Source organism: Dreissena polymorpha, chromosome 10 (genome assembly GCF_020536995.1).
Source record: "Dreissena polymorpha isolate Duluth1 chromosome 10, UMN_Dpol_1.0, whole genome shotgun sequence".
Lineage (NCBI taxonomy): Eukaryota > Metazoa > Mollusca > Bivalvia > Myida > Dreissenidae > Dreissena > Dreissena polymorpha.
In genome coordinates this window covers 50,913,271-50,937,321 of record NC_068364.1, presented here as the reverse complement: position 1 = coordinate 50,937,321, position 24,051 = coordinate 50,913,271, and the positions used below count along the sequence as shown (strand labels likewise).

Sequence of the window (24,051 nt, the reverse complement as noted above, 5' to 3'; positions counted from 1 at the left end):
TGAATGGGGCCAAAAACTGGATCGTAATGTGAACGAAAAAAACAACATTTACAGAAATTGGGAAATATGTAGTTTTTCTTCAATTGGGAAAGTATCTTTCACAGGTAGTTTATAAAGATTGAAAAAAAATGCTGTGTTTCTATTTATAGCCCTTTGCTACTATTTATCAGTGTTCTCCTAAAGCACCTACAGCCGGTGATTTCACTGGTTACTAACACTTGATTGGTCGTTGTTGGCTCGGGTACTACTTACATGTTCCCTGGGTACTCTTAAGTATACTTTCATGTACCCCAGGTACGGCAAATATACTTCAACGTATCCTGTCGATATTAGACTGTCCCCGAATTGTATTCCGCCCAAAAATCTGATGTCGTAAAACGTGATACCGATTACCGAATAAACAATGTTGTTTATCTTCAACAAACTTCTCTTTAAAAAAAATGCATCAACATGATGTTTTTATATGAGTTTTGATAAGATAGACGCCATTTAACAGAAAATTGACATAAATGTGAACATAATTACAGTATTTTTTTTTTAAATAGCCGACAACGACCGATCGTTAAAATTCCCGGGTATGTTTTAGCATATTTACCGTACCCAGGGTACATGTAAGTATACTAAAGTAGTACATGCAAGTAGTATCCGAGCCGACAATGACCAATCGAGTGTTACTTACAATCTAGGCGTCAGCTACTTTTTTCTCCAAAATATCAAAACAGCGCACACAAAAAACTATTTTAGTTCCTAGTTGCTTGCTACATTGAAAATGTAATTGGCTTTCAAACTTTTATGGAGAACACTGATTTATAGCAATGAGTGGAGCTGAAAACAACCTCACAGGGGTTGATATATTTGGTAGTCACAAACTTTACTTATACATACATACCTGTACAGATAAACATTCCAGATTTATGTACAACATAATTAAATGATCTCATTATATAAAGCACATATTTTCCAAGCATCTGATATTGAAATAAATAGACATGCTAGCCAAGCAATCAATATTAATACAGGTCAATTGATAAATCAACTTTGCTTTTATTTGTTTAGAGATAATTTACTGAGAGCAAGAAGTGTTCCTTATATTAAGATAACACAGCTTTCTTAATTAAGTAATTGTTTAGTTTTGAACTTGCAAGGTGTTTATTACATACATATATGAATAACTGATTAAACTAATAAATGAGAAGTCAAATGTATTTCTAGAATGGCATTTCTTAAAAGTAGATGAGCATTTTTATGAAATATTAATGAAACTTAAATTTTCAGATGTCCTTCACGAAAGTACAAAAAGGTGATGAGACCTTCTTGCTAATTTTACCCATCAAAATTATCATTAGAAATCTTACATGGTTTTTTGTTGAACAATTTCTTTTTGGCCCATATTTTCAATACCAACTGAATGTCTACTATCCCTAAATTGTCCTCACTAGCCCTTGCCTGTTAAACAATTCAGTGCAATGAAAATTGAATACAAATTGGCGACCATGGATATCATCAATAATGATTGAAATAAAATTCATTATTAAGGCATAGGAAATGATTAAATTCAGGGTCATAATTATACATAATGCATTAAAAGTGTGTCATGTGAGCAATGTTATGTAATTATATATTATTTTATTTACAGAATGTAGACAATAGTATGTACACATGACACGAACTGTACACATATCTGGGCTCGTTACTCTTTAGCCGGGCAACCAACATACTAAAGATGGTTGCCCGTGCTGGCAACCAATAGTAAAAAGTTAGTTCCCATCCCTGACACTGGTTAGCTTGAAGACTGAAACAAATCCACCATTCAATCTTATTAAACTCTGCTATATGAGTATACCATTACCTCGCCCTTGGTCCTTGTTATTTATAAAATCAAAGCAGCAGACTGATAGGCAGAAAAATTGTATCTCTTCACTAACATGAACGCACACTCCAAACAATGAAGGTTTAAAATCGAAAGATCAAAGTGGATGTAATTGCTCTACAAGTTTTGATAGTTAGTTAAACTGTTATTCCAAAGACTTAATCAGTTAGTGCCTCGCCCAACCCTAAAAATAACATCAAAAATAGCCAATGACAATGCGCAAACATAGTAAACATTTGCTACAAAATGATGTAATTGACAATCGGGGTAATAGGCATGTCTTAAAACACAAAACATATCCAATCTCAACAAGATATGTGATTGTCAACAACACTATGTCCCCCTTTTCAGTGTTTTTTTTTTATGAAATATTCGGCGTTATTCGGCCCCATTCCCCCATCTTTAGAGTATATATTTTTCCCCCAAATATTTTTTAAATTCCCCTCTCGGAAGTGTTATTCAATTTTAATCAATACCTCATTTAAATACGTCTTTTGTTACGAATTTACTACAATTTTCCTGAACTGCATCCGCGTGTTTACTTTATTTAAGCCTTTACCGCAAACCATACGTAGTTCACTATCACGACTTTCGCTTTACGACATCTACCTCAAACAATACGTATTCCAACATGTCGCACAACAACAAAAGCTATAGTAAAAAAATTGACAAATCTGTTTTAAGTTAAAAATAAATTGATATTCTTTTCAAACAAGTACAACTTAAAAGTCAGTCTTCTTCAAATGCCGGCAGTGAAACGCCAGAAACGTCCGATCAAGAGAGTGTTGAAAGACTGTTTAGTTTGCTCAACCTGCTTTGCACCCCACAGAGAAACAGGCTTAGGGAAGCTACACTGAAGTCCCTGATCAGGCTTTGTCTGCACACGGAGAGACTTGGTGAAGAGGAGGTCACCAGAATAATTGAACCAGAAAATTCGCTGAAAAGCCCAGAAATGTTGACCTTTGAACATGAACATAACATGTTAATGAATAAAAGAGTTTGAATTATGTTTTTCTCCCTCTGTATGGTGAATTATAGTGTTAAAACTTGATTTTGTACAGTTACTAGCTAAGCATAGAAATTTCCCCCTTTTCCCCATTTACGCGCGAATTTTCCCCCTCTCAGGGGACCCGACCCCCTTCCCCCAAAACTGAAAAAAACATTTTGCGCCACTTTGAAGCTATATATTTGACCTCAGGGCCCTCAATCTATTAAATCTGCCGCCGAAATTCGGCAGCAGTCCCCCACCTGAAAAGTATACTTTTCCCCCCTTTTTTGGGGGGAAAAATTCCCACTAAAAAAAAAAATTTTTTTTTTTTTTTTTTAATAGAAAGATGTGTCTCATGATTATTATATCACAATCATATTTCAATTTAATCATTGCAAACATACTAAATTATGAAAAATGCCATGAATATAGTGCAAACATGTACAATGTAATAATGAGAGAGTAAGTAAAAAAATCCCCCAAAAAGGGAAACACAGCGAAATTCCCCCTCCTAAGGGCTGCGGACCCCTTCCCCCAAAGTAGTGTGAGGGCGCTGGACCTTTGACCTTGAAAGATGACCTTGACCTTTCACCACTCAAAATGTGCAGCTCCATGAGATACACATGCATGCCAAATATCAAGTTGCTATCTTCAATATTGAAAAAGTTGTTGCAAATGTTAAAGTTGGTGCAAACAAACAAACAAACAAACACACACACAAACCAACAGTCAGGGCAAAAACAATATGTCCCCCACTATAGTGGTGGGGGACATAAAAAAGAACACAACAAACTATAATATATAATTATAAAAGTCTCTCATAATAATTATTTTGGCAATACATTTCTTTTCAATGTACTCTCAAACATTAATTGTCCAGACAAATTTAAAAATAACTTGACAAACCATTATTGCATTCATTTTTAAGCTTAAACACAATAGACTCGCTATGCACGGTTGCTTATAACTATAAGTTTAATATTCATACGAAATATGCTTCAGTTTAAATATCGTCCTGTGTAGTTATTTTGAAAACTAAACAATAAATTGGAAATCTGACCATGATATGTCCTGTGTAAATTAGACATTCTGCTATGAACATGTCTGTACATTAGTGTGCACATTCTTCATTAGCATCATAATGTAGTGAAATAATGTCACTTCCAACAGCCTTGCTGTTGGGCTAGCTCTTTACAACAGTTACAGGCATTGAAGAATTTTTCCAGAGCCACACGCCCTGCACGGCAAGTAGGCCTGACAATCCACTCGCCCTTCACTTTAATCTACTCGCCTTGCATTTAAAAAAAAAAAATCTTTATTTATAGTTATGATCAACCAGAACCTTTTTAGCCTACGTAACATATTGACACTAAACTGCAAATAAATTAACTAAATTATCTGATGGATTTTATTTGCTTCCCTTACGTTTTCTGCACCTGTTTCCTTTTCTCAATACTTTCCGCTTCTCGTTTTGATGACCTTTCTTCTGTTCCCTGTCTCCACCACCTTGCAGATATTTTAAAATAGAACCCTTTTCCATGCTGAGTTTTAATATTTCAGACGAACTTTTACTGAAAGACATGCTTGATTGAGAAATGGTTACAATATGGTAAATTTTGGCTAAGGCTTCTGATCACGAATTATTCTGTTTATTAATAATTTTAGTTTCTGTTTATTTTTAATTAAATATAAGAAGTATTATAATTAACCAGTTATGTATTAGTTTTAATTGATATTTACATTAAAATAAAATTTTATTCTTCACAGAATGACCAATATATTTAACTTTTTTTTCACTTTTAATGGATTAGCTAAGAACACTGACACCTACGAAAAGAGTGCAGCAGATTTCGAGAATTATTTTTACTGTGCCAGTGACGTCATTTTTCATTGTCAAAACGAAAGTGCAGGTTCTTTGTGTACTAAACCTATTTTTGTGTTCGTTCGAAAAATTGTTCGCAATTTTGTATTGATGTGGCAGGAGTTCCTGAACTGAATTTATATTTCTCAACTTGAAAAACAGCACTCGCCCAGTCGGTCGAGTATTTAACAAACTTACTCGCCCGACTGTCAACTTCACTCGCATATGCGAGCGGTGGAGTGGATTCTTCAATGCCTGCGTTAGAGTGTCTGACTACAACTCTGGAGGAGGCGGGTTTGATTCCCCACTGAAGCTCAGGATTTTTCACATTAATACGAAGCACCTGCACTTTGATTGGACAATTTGATTAACCTGAATTTTCGGCAGTCTGGCTATCAATATTATATTTTTCCTCTTCTTCTTGTTATTCCTCTCATACAGCACTCCTTTCAAAAAGTTTTTGTGCTGGCACCAATTGGTTAATTTGTACAAACGTTTTGATGTAGTCACTTCATTAAATAAAGTTTACTATTGTTTTAGCGATATTTTTCCATACCATAATATGCAATCGGCTCAATATATGCACCATCTTTGATTAAAAAACGTCATTTTTTAACATATTAAATGAAAATTTCAACGTTCATCAATCATCATCTCATTCAATAGATCAATAGATCAGACCAAGATTAGAATTTCTGACAGGTTTATGATTATGTTGGTGTGAAAACTACATAGACTACTTGACTAGACAGGCACGATATCATCTTTCAACACTAAATAACACCATATAAGTTCAAACTTTAACAAGACATGCCGTCTCACGTCTCCAGGGATGGAAACTACCGTTTTACAATCGGTTGCCCACACGGGCAACCATCTTTAGTATTTTGGTTGCCCAGCTAAAGACTAACGAGCCCAGTACGATGTACATGTAGTGTCGTGTGTATCTAAGACTTTCTTTTAGTAAAATTAAAGATAAGTAAACAACAACATTGCTTAATTGACAAACTTTCTGTGTATGATGTCTTAATATAAGTCTGAGTTAAATCATTTCATTGGCTTTTATAAATGAATTTTATTAAACTATTTATTAACTCACAGTCACCTAGCTAAAGAAACTTCAGCGTACAGTTTATATAGTATTGACATACCTGTACTGCTGAAGCAAACCCCGTATCGAAAGTCAACCAGAATCGTAACATATTTATGTCACGCTATAAATCAAAGAATGCTCATTTTCTTGGATACATTTCTACATATATTGGTGAATGAATATAAATTACTGGATCGAGGAATATTTTAAGGTTCAAATGCATCTTACAATAGATGAAAATAACTCTCATCAGTCTGAAATTCACAATTTTGACGCCATTGTCGCGTGACGAGTTTTCATTCGGATCGACCTTGACATTTTATGCTGAAATTGAAAACATTACTTTCGTTTTCTCAAATCTATTATTTGTGATTAACAAATTACGTCTGGTGGATTATAAGACTGATTTCAGTCTAAATCAGGTAGTTTTAAATAATATTTACTTTGAGTTTGTATTTACACTACAATTTGTTTACAAAACAAGCCAGAATAATCTAAAATATGTCATTCTGAATTTGAAAACACTTGAGCACATGACATGTTACTAAAAATAGAAATAACGTCATATGACCGTGAAATCTCGGGAGATTCGCATTTCAAGAAAGTCTGTCACATCGCTGTTTTTCTCGATATGTAAGAGCAGAATAGATAAATTTTAAATGTTTAAGATAGTATTTTGTGAAAGAATATATCAGTTAAATGTGAAAAATGTCAATCTTTCCGATCAAGTGGTTGATTTGGGCCAATAACTGCATTTGAAAGCTGTTTTGAACCGGTCTTTGTTAACTGTCAACTTTTTCGGGAATTTCTGGTTGACTTTCCTAATGGGGTTGGTCCATAACTATAAAGTCGCGCCAGTCAAAAATCATAAAAAGCGACATTTAAAGTTACGATGCTGTCCGGTAATCTTGCGCAGTTAAGGGTCAATTGGTTTAAAAACATGTTCTTTTATAAATTGACAACCTAATATCTAAATTTATTATGGAAATAATAAATTCACGTGCTTATTAACACAAAAATATCTGATTAATTCAGTGAAGAACTGTCCGATTTGATTTCAAAACAAACATGACTCACCTCATTTTCAAACTATCACAGTGTCCGGTAATCTTGTGCACTTTCTGTAATGACCTCGTTTAGGCAAAATTGTAGACAAATGGTGTCCAATAATTGACAAAAAACATTCCAGAAAAATATTTAAAAAATCCGCTTGTAAAACCATTGAAATTAAATGTTGATTTCTAGTGCAGTTTTTGTTCACTACAAATCAACAAATAATATAGTCACTAGTAATAGTATACAATTAATAAAAAGGTACCGGTATGCGTGATATTTTTTTTTATGCATAATGGGTTTGATTTTACTACAATCATGCTTCCATAGTTTACAGAAAATATAAAAAGTAGGCCATTGCGCATGTGGAGATCATACCAAATTGGTTTGACAGAATGGCGGGAAATAATGACTACGGGAAATAATTGACTTATGTTGGTCTGATGCAATATATTTTTCATGGCCAAAAATACCATAACTGATCGGATATTCAATGGAATGCTAAATTACACGTTGGCATTATGAATTCTTAATTTTAAGCATGAAAACGCTAAAGACTGCAGGGAATTTGTGATTCATTTCGATTTTTTCGTAAGTGGGCCAGTGTTTACGATGTATAAGGATGACGCAACCCGTGTTAAAAAGTTATTATCAAATTTTATTTTGCATGGAATACGTACCTTTTAAATCCGTTAATTATTAAAAATGTGAAATTCCATCTTTCATCACTAAAGAAAACCATTTGTCGTCTGCGAGATTCGCAAATGCGAAGTGCGCAAGATTACCGGACGCGCAAGATTACCGGATTTAACTGTATGGTAGCCAGAACTAACAGTCACCAATTTCATTAAATGTTTAAATGCACTGAATTGTTTCAAGCTTAAAAAGCAAGTTGCCCAGCCGGACTTCTAACTTTTAAATTTGAGTTGCCCAGGCCAAAATGTACTGGCCCAGGGCTCACTGGCAACCACTAATTTCCATCCCTGGTCTCTTCAACGCAGTTGTTTACATTGACAGCAAACCGGTGCGAGGGTAAAAAACATTCCAGAGTCAACTAAAACTGATATTTCAAAGAACAGTGTGTCGTTACAGCTATGTTTTGTGGTTAAAATATTGAATTATAGTATACAAAATATACCTGTCCTTGTATATCAAAGAATCATTTTTATCATGGGAGAAAATCGAAGTCGAAATTGCGGGATGATACCAAGATTTCGACCGCAGAAATTATTTTTGGTAAGTACGCATGCGCAAATTAAAGCGGAAGTAAGTTTCAGCTAAAATGCGGAACACAACGATTATTTAACCACTTTTTTGCAAGTTTACAAAACTCTTTGTGAGAAAGATAATAACATTATGGTGACAGATTTATATATATATATAATTTGTGTCTTTTGTGTGGCAAAGAAAGTATTTTTAGAACAGAGAACCAAATTAAAAAATTCAGTAATTAAACACTCACGTGAATGATAATTAAATTGGCGCCAGACTACTCGCCTCCAAAAATAGTCAACTCTCCTCAAATATAGTGGACAACTCGCCCCAACCAAAAGACAACTAACCCCAATTTATTTTATTATATATTTTATCTTGAAATATTTTGTTCATGAAATATTTCTTAGGTTTGATGTATCATATTCGTGATTATTATTAAACTGAAAAATCCTGAGCTCCGACGGGGGATTTAACCCTCGACCTCCAGAGTGGTAGTCAGACACTCTAACCGCGTCGCTAAAGAGCTAGTCCAACAGCAACGCTGTTGGGAGTGACATTATTTCACTACAATCCTCCCCCTCTTAATGTTTCAAGTCCAAGACACGCCCGCTACAGCATGTCTTGCATCCGCATGGCCATATTCAGAAACCATTAAACAGCTCACGCCAACTTTTTGAATCGTTCGCCTTGTCGCGATTGAAGTGAAAAAATCCTGAGTTCCAACGGGGGATTGAACTACGATCTCCATGTAACCCAGCCAGAAAAATCCCCGACTACAATGTTGATTGAACCCGGGACCTCCCGGTTCCAAATCAGGCAGACATTCTACCGCGTCGCTATAAAATCTAGCTCATATAGCAAGGCAGTATAAGTTCTCCTTATACCGAACCCTGCTAGACACACACCCTCAAATTGTGAAATTCTTCCACGAATTTCCTAATGCAATGACATCTTTGGGACATCTAACACAAATGTTTTGTTTTTACGTTGGGCGCCAATGTACCTAACCCAGCCAGAAAAATCCCCGACCACAATGGGGATTGAACCCGGGACCTCACGGTTCCAAATCAGGCAGACACTCTACCGCGTCGCTATAAAAGCTAGCTCATATATAGCAAGGCAGTATAAGTTCTCCTTATACCGAACCCTGCTACACACTTAATAATGTTCAGAATTGTATTTTTATTATATGGATGCTTCGCATTATAATTGTAATGCTTGTTTGATCTATTATTAGTTGGCGTGATATTGGGCTACACTATAGAAGATGCCATATATTGACGACCACAAGCTATGCATGTGCTGTATATATATATTTATGATAACATATATAGAAGCACGTATAAATAGTAACCATAATTGTCGTAAATATGTAATAACTATGTTCATGTAATAGTGTATTTCAAACACAAAATATGATTATACTAGAAGCATGACTGTTTACCGATATCTGAGCTTTGATTAAGGCGTAAAAACTTGTATGTTTTCACTACAAATCTGACCGACCTTAATTTTGTGTGCCGATCCTAAACTTGTTTGTGGTATTTGACGTTTAGCTTTGCTTCAACTAATTGTATGTTCGTCTCAAATTTCAAGTATCTCGCTGTTTTCAACAATAATTCTATGAATTTGAAGTCTTACATTGGACCAAAGCAAGCTAATCAAGTGCCACACTTAAGATGAATTACATAAATCCGGTTTGTAACAGCGTATACACACTTGGTGTCGGATTCATTAAATAGAAAGTCATAACAGTACTTCCTGCGTGAGCTGGGTTTATATCAATGTTTGCATTGTACGGGTTATGAGCGTTGATATACAAATCAAGACATTTGCTGGATCGTTTTGAAACAAATTAACGGATATCAGTGTTTATTTATTTTAAAAGTCTGCGTAAGAACTCAATTCGCTGATATTAAGGCGCCATGTTACGAAACATCGGAAATGTCGCCTGCTTCATCTTCGTCCTCATGACGTCACACCACGTGACCGGACAGGCGCATGACGTGGCACAGTTGAACAGAAGGCTGACGATAATCAAGAATTCCGTTGATGACGATATCCTCGACATCCGGCTCGAGGTCATGGAACTGAAGATGATTGTCGAGCAGATTGTTGGCGGTCAGAGGAACACTAGCGATGGATCCGTTATTGGTAAGGAAATTACAGCAGAAAACTATAAATAATAGTTTTAGCATATAGAACGTATTAAAATGACACGTGCTGCCTTGTTTGAAAGGGTCCTGTTTTATCAAAGATCTTAAAGCAAATTTTAAGTTCCGATTGAGTTGTGACGCTTTATTATATAAACATGTACGAAGAACTTGCGAACGAACTTCTTATACATAAGAATATAATACAGAATATATGGTTACCGAACTTTTTACCCTTAACTCAAGTAATTATAGATTTTTTTTGCTAATCGTTTTTACTCTTCAGTTATTAAAAAATTGTCGTATGATGGTTTATAACAAGCGCTCAAAAAGTAATCCATGGCCTCACTTTCAATGATTCTGAAACTCAAAATATATCTTAAACATAATGTGTTATGGCAAAGAAACACAAGAATGGCTGGCATTTGGTTAATACGACAGAGATCAATATTGGTGGATGAAAAAATAAACGTCAGAAAAACTACTCTCAACTCATCACAAAATTAGGCTTGTACATTTGGTAGTGTTAGTACATGAAAGAATACATACAATTATGAGAGCTTTATCGGGATCCAAATAAAGCTGCTATTATATTAACTTAAATTAATAAAATTCACAAAAAAATAAATATATTTAAGATATAGTTAGCTCATTATCAAAGTAAAGCTTAAGCATTGAATTCAGTCAAGTTAATAGTTGTTTTTTGTTGTTGTTTTTTTATCGATAGGCCAGGGAATGTCAAATCTTAATCAAAGGGAGATTACAGATCTGAAGAATAAGTTGAATGCACATGAAAGCCAACTGAACAGATTATTTAATACTGTCAACGAAATTCAAAATGAAAATACGGCACTTAAAAATAAAGTAAACCAATTTTTCGAGGAAAACGAAACTGGCATTAAAACTGAACTTCTAAAATTGAACGCAGGGATTGAAACAAAATTCGACGACATAGTCAATGCTCTTCAAATGAAGTTTGAAGAAACCGCAGCGGCGATGATTAAAGGTTACAAGGACCTGAAGACGCACGTGAAAGTCTCTGTGGTCGATCAAAAAAATAATCTTGCCCAGTCAGTTATCTCCGAACAAAACAAACTGAGTACGAGGCTTGACCAGGCAGATGCGAACATCATTAGACTGGATGGTGATGTGAACAAGCTCGAAGTCAACGAATTGGTCGAGAAAAAGGAAAGAAACGAATTGATCAATAATTTAAAAGCTGAACTTCTCCAGTTGAACGCAGGCAGTGAAGCGAAATGCGACGACAGAGTCAACGCTCTTCAAAAGAGGTTTGAGGAATCCACAACGGCGAATTTGGCAGGTTTCAAATATCTGGAAACGCACACGTCCGTTCAAATGAAAAATCTTACCCAGTCGGTGATCTCCGAACAAAACAAATTGAGTGCGAGGATGGACCAGGCAGATGTGAAGATTGTAAAACTGGATGGTGGAGTGAACAAGCTGGCTGTCTTTTCGAGAGCGGTTGAAGAGCTGATAGCAAGCTTAGGTAAGTGGGGTTATTATTGAACTGCTAACGAACCTTCATATACTTAAAAATATGACCGTACACATTTGCCGACACTGTACAGAATATAACCGAAAGCAAGTGAAACATAATTTACGAAACAAGTATCACACAAAAACATACATTTTTTCCACATTTAAGAAACTGATTTTATGCATGGCTTATTGATTAAAAAGGATTTAGATCTATTTGAAATAGCTATATAAGGTCATTATTTCATTGGACTAAAAACTCCCGGAGGGCTCCCGTTGAGTAGGACGCGGCTACTCAGCAACCCTGATAGGATCATTAAAACGAGCCATCGTCGAAGAACAAAAAATGATTTAAGTTAACTGTGCGAATAGTTCGGATTATATTATCGTGATAATATAACAATTAATTAATAAAAACATATGCAATATCAGGTAAATTTCATTTCCAAGAATAATTAGGAACAAAACATATAGTGGTACCGAAGAAAATAAAAATGTGGTAGATCTTTTTGTTTCAAATCTGAGGCATGTATTGCGTTAAAGAGGACGCTCGGTGTAAAATTTAAAAAATAAAACAGTGAAATGCTTAACATGACTTTAATCGGTTACCATAGTATCAGTCTACAGATTCAACTATTCCAGTATACATTGCTGAGCCAATACTTCAAATCCTTGACAGAAATTAATTCCAAAAGTATAATAAAATGTAATAGGAAATGTGGAATAAAATCTAACCATGTAAGACAACAAGATAAAAACAATATGACCGTGGGTTCAAATTTGATGAGGGGAGACACGTTAAAACATTAATATATAATGATGATGAGGTAGAGTTTAGAAGAAGAAAAGAACTTAATAGAACATGTATAATTAATTTTATTCTTATTGTAATGACAAACGTTTGATAATTGAAAATATTATAATGCAGAACGTATATATATATATTATAATGCAGAACGTATATAAATATATATATATATATATATACGTTCTGCATTATAATATTTTCAATTATCAAACGTTTGTCATTACAATAAGAATAACATTAATTATACATGTTCTATTAAGTTCTTTTCTTCTTCTAAACTCTACCTCATCATCATTATATATTAATGTTTAAAAATGTATATGTATATATATATATATATATATATATATATATATATATATATATATATATATATATATATATATATATATATATATATATATATATATATATATATATACATTTTTAAACTTCAGATTATTTTATAAGGGACAGTTATAGCCATGATGATGATCATCATCATCGTCATCGTCATCGTCAACGTCATCGTCGTCGTCGTCGTCGTCGTCATCATCATCATCATCATCATCATCATCATCATCATCATCATCATCATCATCATCATCATCATCATCTTCATCATCATCATCATCACCACCACCACCACCACCACCACCACCACCACCACCACCACCACCACCACCGCAACCATCATCATCATCATCATCATCATCATCATCATCATCATCATCATCATCATCATCATCATCAATATCAACTACATAAACAACAACAACAACATCATCATCTTATTCATCATTAGTATCATCAGTATTAACAATTCTTCAGATTGCGGTGACCCAACACCAGACCATGGTACAGTAAACACCACAAAAACAACGTTTAGAACTGTTGTTCAAATATCATGCAATCACGGTTACGTACTGAGCGGAGCAAACATCGCCAAATGCAACGCAGTCTGGTCTGAATCAGCCACGTGTAACCCATATGGTAAAAACGTTATAGGCATAATTCAGTCATGGTACACATTCTGATTGCTGAAACTTTGTGCTTGTTTCTTTAGTTGGATTTTCTCCGTCTTCAAATGTTTTTCAGTCATATCATGGCGGTAATTTAACCAACTCACTCCATTCTTGGATTAGTTGGTTGTACATACCAGTACTAAGTGTACTTACTTATGCCAGTTACTGACAACTGCTCTAGACTTGTGTCGTTCTTCGACACATTTTCAGAGCAGAGCTCATGAACGTTATAAGGTATAGCAACCTGTCAGTGTGCTATCAACCACGGCTATAAACTTACATGTTGACCATGATGCTCCACCTTATTTTTTAAATGCGTTTTTTTGTACAGAAAACATTTTTGTTTTTATCAAAAATCTTTGGGTCCGAGCACACATTTATAGTAAATTAGATACTCAAAATCAAAGAATATTTCGCAAAATATTTTGTAAAAAATGTTAAGTCATACACAATCAGTCTTCCTTCTAGCAAAAGCCAAAATTTCAACGCTAGATGTGTTATGGTAACATACATTTAACGATATACAAAATAATAGTTTTTATTTTTTTGTGGCACAAACATTTTAATGTCCCGCAACGATATCTATTCATACGACACACGAACACTAACATGGTACATGAACATGCGTTGAATATATTGTCCAACACAAAAACAACAAAAAGAGCATTTTGTATCTTGGTTTATCTATGTTACCAGACCACATCCTCTGTTTATATTTGGCTATTGCTATAAGGAAAATTGATTTTTAAACTTTATTTTTCGAAATATTATACGAAATATTCGTTGATTTGTTAACTTTATTTTTCGAAATATTGTACGATATATTCGTTGATTTTTACTGTTGATGGGCTTTTGAGGAATTTATTTCTAGTCGTCCACCACTAGTTTCCATCCCTTTATTAATATTTATTTTGAATTTATTTCATTCATTTCGATCTTATGTGCCCATATTTTTATCTTTGCAAACTAAATACTAATTTCCCCCAAAACAACTTTGAAGTAAATCAATTTGTATATACACCAGATTATGAGTAAATCATTTAATTTGTTTTGTTCAAAATTACCCTTGTTATATATTTCAACTGCAGACTGCGGTAGCGCTGCCCCAGTCAATGGTGTTGCCAGAGCTCCCAATGGCACTACCTACCAGAAGCAGGCAACTGTGCAGTGTAACCAAGGGTACACACTAAAGGGCCCATCATTGATAGAGTGCACTGCAACTGGCTGGAATGACTCTGTCTCATGTGTCTTACCAAGTAAGTGGAATATTACAAGTATATTGTTAACGTAATGCTCTCGTTTAATATTCACTTGCTTATTGAAATTCCAATTACATCTCCTGACTAATAATGTACATTGGACGAAAGGTAAAGCGCCTTGGGTGGTGTTGGAGTCATTTCTTACTAAGCGGTATTAAATCAAAAGTCTTGAAACAAGTACCTCAGCTCTTATATTTAACACTTGATAGGGGTCCTTGTTCATACTTTTGATTAAAGTCATGCCCCTATGGTCAAGGATGATTATGAACATCGTTAACATAAATTTAATAGATTAGCAAAGCTAAGTTACATCTTCGAATATTCTTCATGTCACATATAAGACACGTGTCTATAGATAAATAGTCAATGCCACACCAAAAGATCAAAGGTCAAATTTCGACATATACCGCATGAAACACTCACCGCACAGTCCATCATGTCTTGAAGATGTATCGCTTGCACTAACAATTCAAAGGTCTAATTTGCACGTAACACGTCTTTTCCGGAATGGAACTTCATAATTTATTATTGTGTGCGCTTCTAATAAATTCAGCGTGTTGGAGACTTACGTTGCTGCTTATAAAGGTCACTATTAGGGATCAAGTCAATTCAAGTGTAGGCTTTTTTGGACTAAAAAATGAAGTGTCAAAAGTTTTCACCAATATGCAGCGGCATGTGTCCATCGATCAAGGTCAATGCAATTCTTAAAGCAAACGCTCATACTTTAGCTTTTAAGCCTAAATCATATCTACATATGTGAATTTTCAAGTAACATTATTCACATGTTGCTAGATATTCAAGTATGAAGCTCATATGAATTGTTCGATGAAAAATTAATACCAATTATCTGATTATTTATTTGAATGCCAAAATGATGAAGTGACATGTACAATTATGTATATAGATTTGAATATGAACGATGAATGCTATTTAGAACAATACAAACAATAATTATGCAATTAACATTTAGAAGACTGCCTGGAGCTGAGAAGCCCTACAAGTGTCAGTTGCGTGTATAGAGTTCGACCTGCAGGGACGAATCAGGACATTAAAGTGTACTGTGACATGGCAACGGACGGAGGGGGTTGGACGGTATGAATTAGAGACAATATTTTACCTGAACGCGTTAAATCAATACCTGACAGTCTGATTCGATCGGAATCTGTTGAGCGCGTATCGTAATACGGCTGAACCGGTTAATGACCACAACCGCTGCTTCAATGTACTAGGATATATGCTCAGCGATACGGTCTAGGTAAGATCCGTCTTTTATTGCAGTCATAAGAGCTTGTAATACTCTGGAAGTTTAGGATCGATGTCTAATTCGTGTGTGCAAAAAAACTAGTATTTGATAAGCTTTATGTATTTGATATACAAACAAGTATATAAGCTGATGAACAAAATAAAAATTCATCAAATATTTACATTAACTTTGACATAAAAATACATCTAGCCAATTTAACCAATGTATATATGATGAAAGAAAAAATTGATTTAAGTATTATAATCATATTTTGATTACTTACAGATAAAATCTTAGAATCCATCAATATTCTTGTTTTGATTTCAAATCCCATACCTAGAACTGACGTTTATGAATATGTTTACACAATCTCTGAATCTTTCATCTCATTGTCAGGCAAAATAAGATTTGCTTTCAAGTTTTAATGGCGTCCATCAAACCTCGGATTATTGTGGTTTCCAGAACGAATCTTAGACAATCTCTAAGTAATAGTAGTAATAGCTGTAGTAGTGCATGGAGTAGTAGTAGTTTTTCGATTTAATTAAATGTTATACGATTTTGAAAATCATGAAAAACGTAATTATCTATTAACAGGTGTTTCAACGTCGTGTGAATGGGTCTGTAGATTTCTACCAAAACTTCTTCTCATATGAGAATGGCTTCGGCGACGTTCACGGAGAACACTGGCATGGTAAAATGTTCTATATCCTAACTGCCTTCCATGAATCGATAATATTTATTAAGTTTTTTTTTAGGGTTTTCGGCTTTGATAATTTAGAAATAATACTAGCGTGCTATAGTGTGTTGTCAAATAAACCAAGGAGTATAGTTAACATGCGTAGGGTTTATATCAACTACGACGCAGTTGATTCTATGCATATGCACTCTCGGCTGTGTGTTATTTGAAAATAAGGTTTTGGGTATATTGTGTTGTTTTATTCTAACAGGACTTTAAATTTAATATTAAATCTAATGATGCTTTTAAGTAATAGAACTTAAGTATGATATTCTGATTCGTAAATATGAGTTGAAGGTTATTGGCATAACAAATCAACAACAAAAAAACAATTGGGTTTGACATAGTCAGTTGCAAATAGTGTCAATATATGTTTAAATATGTCAAAATAACAGAGGGTTCGTACTGAACTCATGGTAAAATAAACAATTTTATTACACGGAGCGTACAAAGAACAGGACAAAAATACTTACATCATCCTGTTAATTCAAAATGTGTTTTGCATCATTAAATAGACAGAGGACAAGTTTCTGAAAAAAATGATGGGGCGTGTTCTCAATCGTTCGTATTGTTGTGATTTAATGTACTAGCAAAAACACCATAGTATACTAACACAAAACAAATATAAAATAAATACAAAAATTTCGTGACACAGGATTCTTACCCGGGGCATTTCGGTACAAGCGAGGGCTGTACCTATACATCACTACGTCATTTAACTTACTCTATCGCTTACTAGGAGCGCTCTCTTGTTTATTTATTTACAGAATATTTGTATTTGTATGCACATTATCCCGAAACGCTAACACTGACGGATATGTCCAATGTTATGCTAAGTTCATTAAAGAATAAAACGTTTAAATTTTTCGTACCATTTCGTGCAAAGTTTTGCCCAGTGTCATCGGCATGGGAAGCGGACAACGACAACGAGCGAGGCATGGTATTGTAATGCGCATCGGGGTTTAGAGGGTTAGGGTAAGGGTTAGGGTTAGGGATAGGGGTCGGGTTTGGGTTAGGGTTAGCCTTAACCCATACCTTAACCCTTACCCGGCCCCTAACCCTAACCTAACCATAACCCAGGGTTATCTCCCCTATACCATGCCTCGCTCGTTGTAATTGTCCTCTTCCCAATCGGGCATATGTTGTCTGTCGATAAATTATACTCCTTAACGTTTCGCGAAACGCGTATAGTCCCAGTATTAAAGATGCTGTACCACATTGCACATTTATTTTATCAGTTAACCGGTAGCAACAACAACGCATAAGACACATAGTCAGGCTTGCAGTCGAAAGATTTATTGAAGATCAACAAAACGTCATGAATAACACCCACCTCGTGTTTAAAAAACTATTGCGCCATTTTGTTTGTATTTTCTTATGGTAATTTTGATTGCTCTTAAATCAGTCAGGCCTAAGAGAACTGCGTTTGCTTACATTTTATTTCAATTACAAATTGAAAAAAACGTCAAACCATCAACGGGACTTGTGCCAACATTGGTAATATGATAATTTCAAAATGCAGTCAAAAGTAAAGGTTTTGTTATATTCGGAAAAAACTAAATCACATAATTTAATAAGAAATATGAAACACAAATCGCTTCGTTAAAGTACAATCATCAATTGAAATCGGCACAAGAAACGTTTGTTACGCCGCTCAACGAGCAATCGACCTCTGGGTCGTTTACTTACATAGCCTTAAGAATACGCGTTTTGATTTAAAAACAGTGGAAGCGTTAAAGAATTTATATACCTTTTATAATTATTGTGTTTACAACATTTAAAAAAAAAACGAACATATATACATAATCTGTTTAATGTAGGCTTGCATTCCTTGTAATGACCTAAATTTTGTATTTGCGTCCAATTGTCCTGTTGCATAATAAACTCAAGATGGTATAACCATTCAAAGTTAGCTACGCCGAAAACATATTAATAACTGTATGTTAAATATACTAAGTTATTGTCGTAACATTGAGTTAATTTTGAATGGTGTATTTGTATTCTACTATATCGATGTAAAATTTGAGTTTTAATACTAAAAGGTTACTTTCTCAAGAAAATTAGGTATATGTAAATATGTTTGTTTACTAGTAGCCACTTCCATATGTAATGCTTCATGATGTATACAACATGCATAATTCATCTATTTTGATCTGCATTAATATCTTATATTCGCCTATAACCTTTTCCGGAAACTATTTATCGTAGTTTGTGCATAAATTTTAATAGCGAGTATAAACATTACGGTCGAAATGGTGAACTATACATGATCTGATATAGCGTCCGCTTATAATCACATACATAGTATAATTAAATCCTTAAAATAAATCAGAATACGTTCTACACTTCGCAATAGGTTAGACATATGCAAGCGATATATTTCGCAGGTTTAAAGTACATCTATGCCATGACCTCCAATGTGCAGACAGAACTACGGATCGACCTTATGGCGGCGAACGGATCCACGGCGTATGAAGTGTTTCCAAACTTCCGACTGTCTGCGGCAAGTGACTACAGGCTGCATGTGGACCGGGGACGTGGTACTGCGGGTAAGTAATCTGGTAACAGAAGGTGTATTTCGTGTGGTGCATATAGTGGATTCACTGGACAATGAATAAATTGGTAATATCGCAGGTAATAAACACTTGAGGTGTGATAAATTGTAAGTTTAGCTTAATTTGCTGTCAATATTTATTTCTATAAGACAGGTAATGTAGGCAAACACAAGCTTGCACATTCAGTTAGCTGTCGTCGGTATTTACCGGAAATTTAGATACAATACGATTCTATATTGTAATCGAACGTGCCAAACAGTGGCACATCACAGTTCGTGCTGGTACTATATTCAGAGAACGGCTATAGATGATGGTAATTGTTTACATATTGCGTTTAGTTTGTGCAATGTTGTGTAATGTGTTTAAGTCCTAGTTCATGCGTATATATTTATATCATATATGTTTTATTCTTTCATAAAGATGTTCCAAATACTTTTTTGAGCGCCATGTGAATATATTTATTTCGGAAATATAAACCATCGATATTTAGCTTTAACCGGATTACAGCCTCACCAAATCGTTCATGCGTGAAAAGTAACCAATGTATGTGTACATAATCATATATAAATGGACATGCTTATAACGAAATGTAACGTAATATCCTAAATGGCGTCACACAATGTCTACATTCATCAGACGATTATAATGATTGATAAATCAGGTTATTTTTGTTGAGTCGGCTTGTAACGTGTATGTCTTATGTATTAAGCACAAATGTCAATGCCGCACTTTTGGGGTCAGATATCAATTTTGAGCATATTAAAACTTGTCCGAGAGGTAACCTCTTCATTAATCGGACATTTTTTTAACTCACTCGCCAGATTCATAGTGTTGAGGGGACACTGTGCGTGTAATTATGTATCCAGTTTTCACATGTTAACGTCATACTCATTTTTTTCAAAAGATAATAAAGACAGCAAGCTCGGTATGTTGCAGATAGGTATATATTCTTAAGACGTTTTTATCTGTTTATTGGTAAGATTAATGCAATTAAAGGTGAACGCATAAGCACCGATTCATTCTCATGCGGGAAACGATGATACCGATATTTGAACTATTTATGAAATACAGTTGTGTGTCACGGTACCGAACTTAAGCAGGATTGGTGATTATATGTGCGAGTGGCCCGGTCATCTTACTCGGTAAAGCATTCGCCTTGTAAGCGGGAGATCCCGAGCTCTACATCCGGCAAAAAGTAGAAAACGCATTATAAAGTGTCATATTTCACGGCGATACCTATATTCCTGCACACAATTCGAATGTGTGGTACATTGCATGGATATGTTTTTTAAAAATCCGTATACGTGTAAGGAAAACCAGTACCCCCTAGTTCGTGGGCAGTTTCAACCCCTTAAGAGAAATCAATACCATTCTACAGGTCAAATCCTTAGCCATCGGCTCTGAGCTTTAAGAGAAGTTTTTGTTAAATTTCTATATATACGTTTACGTTACACGTTGTGTGGTGCCAAAGATGACTCTACGGGTATGTATCTAACAAACCGGCATAAGAACAGCATTCGATGTTACATGGCACATTTTAAATCTAAATGTACAGAGGTTTCGGAGGAGAATTTGTTTTTGTTACCTTTTCAATATGTATATAAGATAAACAATGTCCCTCAGGCTGGGCACAATGTTTACCCATTCGCCATTATTTGAAATACGATGATAGAGTACCACCATATGATGTTACGCGCCAAATACTGAATCTTTCTATTCATTATGAAAACATTGTATGATGAGTCCATTTAAATCCTAACTTCTCCTTTCAAGTTTAAAAACCGGTCGCAACTATATGTCCATATTTAAATAGGGTGATGAATGGGATAAATAAATTGAAGCTTTTCCAATTGATTTCACGCATGACCTATGATGACTCAACGTGTAGGTAGTTTTCTAATACGTGTTTGAATCGAGGCTATCGAGTTTCAACTCCAACGCAATGTAAGCGGCCCAATCAAAAAAATAATTGACAAAAACATGAAATTGTGTAGTTCCTATAATATGTAACGTATGTGCTTTAAAGAAAAAAAAACAAATAAGGCATACATTTACAAAGTTATTAAAACAAATCTTATAATTCATTTTTTATTTAGAAACTAATATGTTATAAACACAAGCGTTCTCAAATTACTTCCATTGTATAGAGTACTAGTACGAGCGGTATTACATGTTTAACGCATACTTAAATTTCCTTCTAAAGGTTTTCGGTTAACCTGTTAGTAACCGGTTACGGCAAAATGTTAACCTGTTTTTGCCAACCTCTTGCATCAATAGTATGAACCAGTGTATTATTAACGCTTTTAACATACCCACTATGACACAAATTGTATAATATATAATTATATAATTCCCAAATAAGGTGTTAATTCAAAACAAGAGGACCGACGAAAATATGCAACGATCAAGTGAATGTCGATGCTTCTGTTGTCGTTCGTATAATAATGTCGTTTAATATTCGTTTTAATATTGTATACTGACTTTCTACAATGTTTGTTCAAATTAAGCTTCTGGAGTAACAACTAGCCACTTTTATAAAGACCTTAAAAGTGAAATATATGTACATTAAAATCTCTGAAATATCAATGACACGAACTGTAATATGATATTTTGTTCACACTTTACCGATAATGGGTGTGGTGTATCATATGTTACATGTGGACTGAATTATATTGAATAAATAACAGGACAAAAAACATTTTTCTGAAACCATCAAAAACAACATCGTTTATGTTGTATAGGGCATTATAAATTGGTCCACATAAGGGGTTGTTCCAAATATGGCCCTTGGTGAGAAACTGGTCAATCACATTTACAGAGGTGAGCCATCATCTGGTTCCTCTTGTTTTTTAATGTATTTATTTTGTTAGGGTGTAATAGCGAAACAAACATTTTTTTTCAGGCGATTCGGAAGGGCTTTCTTACAACAATGGATATCGATTTGTGACGTATGACAGAGATGACACCAGCAGTAAATGCACAAGTCTTGATCGTGGTGGTTGGTGGTATACAAAATGTGCATACGCTAACCTAAATGGAGAATATACTACGCCTGGAACAAAGAGTGTCTATCGTTTGGGAGAAGGGGGTGTGACGTATCGTGACTATACAAGTTATGCAAGTTTGAAGGAAACAACAATGATGTTTAGAAGAATTTAAAACTTTGCGGTGACATATGTGGGTTTTAACATTTGTATATAAGATGCAGCAGCATACATAATTACATATAATTTCTTATGCGAAGTAAACACATATTTTCAATGTATATTGTATATTTATTCCAACAACTGTGGTTTCCAATGTAATTTCGTTTTTTAACAAGAGCACCGCCTTACGGGTGCAGATCGCTCATCTATTTTTCTTTTTAAAGGTGAAGGGACCTATCTCAATTTCAATCACAAAGGAAGGAGGGGTGGAGTGGAGGGGTTGTATAGTGTTGGGGTGTGGCCATTTATTACATTTTCTTCCAAAAATGCAAAAAAATGCATTTTTTGGGGGATGGGGGGATTCTTGCGTGGTATGGTCGGACAGTATTTCAAAAATAAATAATACAAAAAAATGTGTTTTTATACGCCCGTATAAAATACGGGACGTATTATGTGAAACCCCTTGGCGGGCGGGCGGCGGGCGGGCGGGCGGCGGGCGGAAGGCATCACTTTGTCCGGACTCTAATTCAAATTGTATTCATCCGATCTTAACCAAACTTGGTCAGCAGTTGCATCTAGTTGATATCTAGGCCAAGTTCGAATATGGGTCATGCCGGGTCAAAAACTAGGTCATAGGGTCAATAAGTGCATTTTCAAAGGGGCCACTTTGTCCGGACTCTATTTCAAATTGTATTCACCCGATCTTCACCAAACTTGGTCAGCAGTTGCATCTAGTTGATATATAGGCCAAGTTCGAATATGGGTCATGCCGGGTCAAAAACTAGGTCATAAGGTCAATTAGTGCATTTTCAACGGCGCCACTTTGTCCGGACTCTAATTCAAATTGTATTCATCCGATCTTCACCAAACTTGGTCAGTAGTTGCATCTAGTTGATATCTAGGTCAAGTCCGAATATGGGTCATGCTGGGTCAAAAACTAGGTCAAAGGGTCAATTAGTGCATTTTACTTTGTCCGGACTCTAATTCAAATTGTATAAATCTTATCTTCACCAAACTTGGTCAGTAGTTGCATCTAGTTGATATCTAGGCCAAGTTCGAATATGGGTCATGCCAGGTAAAAAACTAGGTCATAGGGTCAATTAGTCCATTTTCAACAGCGCCACTTTGTCCGGACTCTTATTCAAATTGTATTCATCCGATCTTTACCAAACTTGGTCAGTAGTTGCATCTAGTTGATATCTAGGTCAAGTTCGAATATGGGTCATGTCGGGTCAAGAACTAGGTCATAGGGTCAATTAGTGATTTAAATATTATGTTTTAGAGAACAAATGAGACTAAGTGTACACTTATTGATATCAATGCATATATATGAATATATCCGTTATATAAGTTGTTGTTGTTTTTTTTGCTTATTTCCAAAACAAATACATCAATCATCAGTGTATCATCTCCAATGGCACACGAATCGGGCGTATATTGCTCCGTCATGCGGCGCTCTTGTTTAACCATGTTTAAATGAATTTTTTTTGGGGGGGGAGGGTTGGGTTGGGGGGGGGGTATAGTGTGAGGGTGTGGTGGTCATTTGTTAGATTATCTTTAAGAAAAAATA

General features: G+C 35.0%; 2 protein-coding genes and 1 long non-coding RNA gene across 7 annotated transcripts in view; 2 read left to right on the top strand and 1 right to left on the bottom strand.

Moving 5' to 3' along the window:
* The window catches only part of LOC127847352 (protein PTHB1-like), an 88,688-nt gene extending 80,567 nt beyond the window's left edge, over nucleotides 1-8,121 (bottom strand). The window contains exon 1 of one of the 3 annotated variants that reach the window (XM_052379207.1): nucleotides 8,004-8,121. The gene's annotated coding sequence lies outside the window, so the exon portion shown is untranslated. Of the gene's footprint in view, nucleotides 1-1,355; nucleotides 1,434-4,283; nucleotides 4,304-8,003 lie in introns of those variants that run through there. The other 2 variants (XM_052379208.1, XM_052379206.1) reach the window with 2 other exon arrangements.
* Nucleotides 8,122-9,800: 1,679 nt separating this feature from the next.
* On the top strand, nucleotides 9,801-22,596 carry LOC127848612 (angiopoietin-related protein 2-like). Of its 3 annotated transcripts, none has more exons than XM_052381165.1 (8): nucleotides 9,801-10,234; nucleotides 10,961-11,554; nucleotides 13,349-13,510; nucleotides 14,631-14,798; nucleotides 15,772-15,893; nucleotides 16,639-16,735; nucleotides 19,168-19,329; nucleotides 22,238-22,596. In XM_052381165.1, the coding sequence occupies exons 1-8, from the start codon at nucleotides 10,006-10,008 to the stop codon at nucleotides 22,492-22,494; spliced, it is 1,791 nt and encodes a 596-aa protein (XP_052237125.1). In that variant the 5' UTR covers nucleotides 9,801-10,005; the 3' UTR covers nucleotides 22,495-22,596. The 3 variants fall into 3 exon arrangements, with proteins under 3 accessions (XP_052237125.1, XP_052237123.1, XP_052237124.1); XM_052381163.1 differs by having other exon boundaries at nucleotides 10,961-11,740; XM_052381164.1 differs by lacking the exon at nucleotides 13,349-13,510 and having other exon boundaries at nucleotides 10,961-11,740.
* Nucleotides 22,597-22,974: 378 nt separating this feature from the next.
* LOC127848064 (uncharacterized) lies at nucleotides 22,975-23,834 on the top strand. The gene is made up of 2 exons (XR_008034338.1): nucleotides 22,975-23,110; nucleotides 23,267-23,834. It is a non-coding gene; the product is annotated as an uncharacterized LOC127848064 (long non-coding RNA).
* The last annotated feature ends 217 nt before the right edge of the window (nucleotides 23,835-24,051 follow it).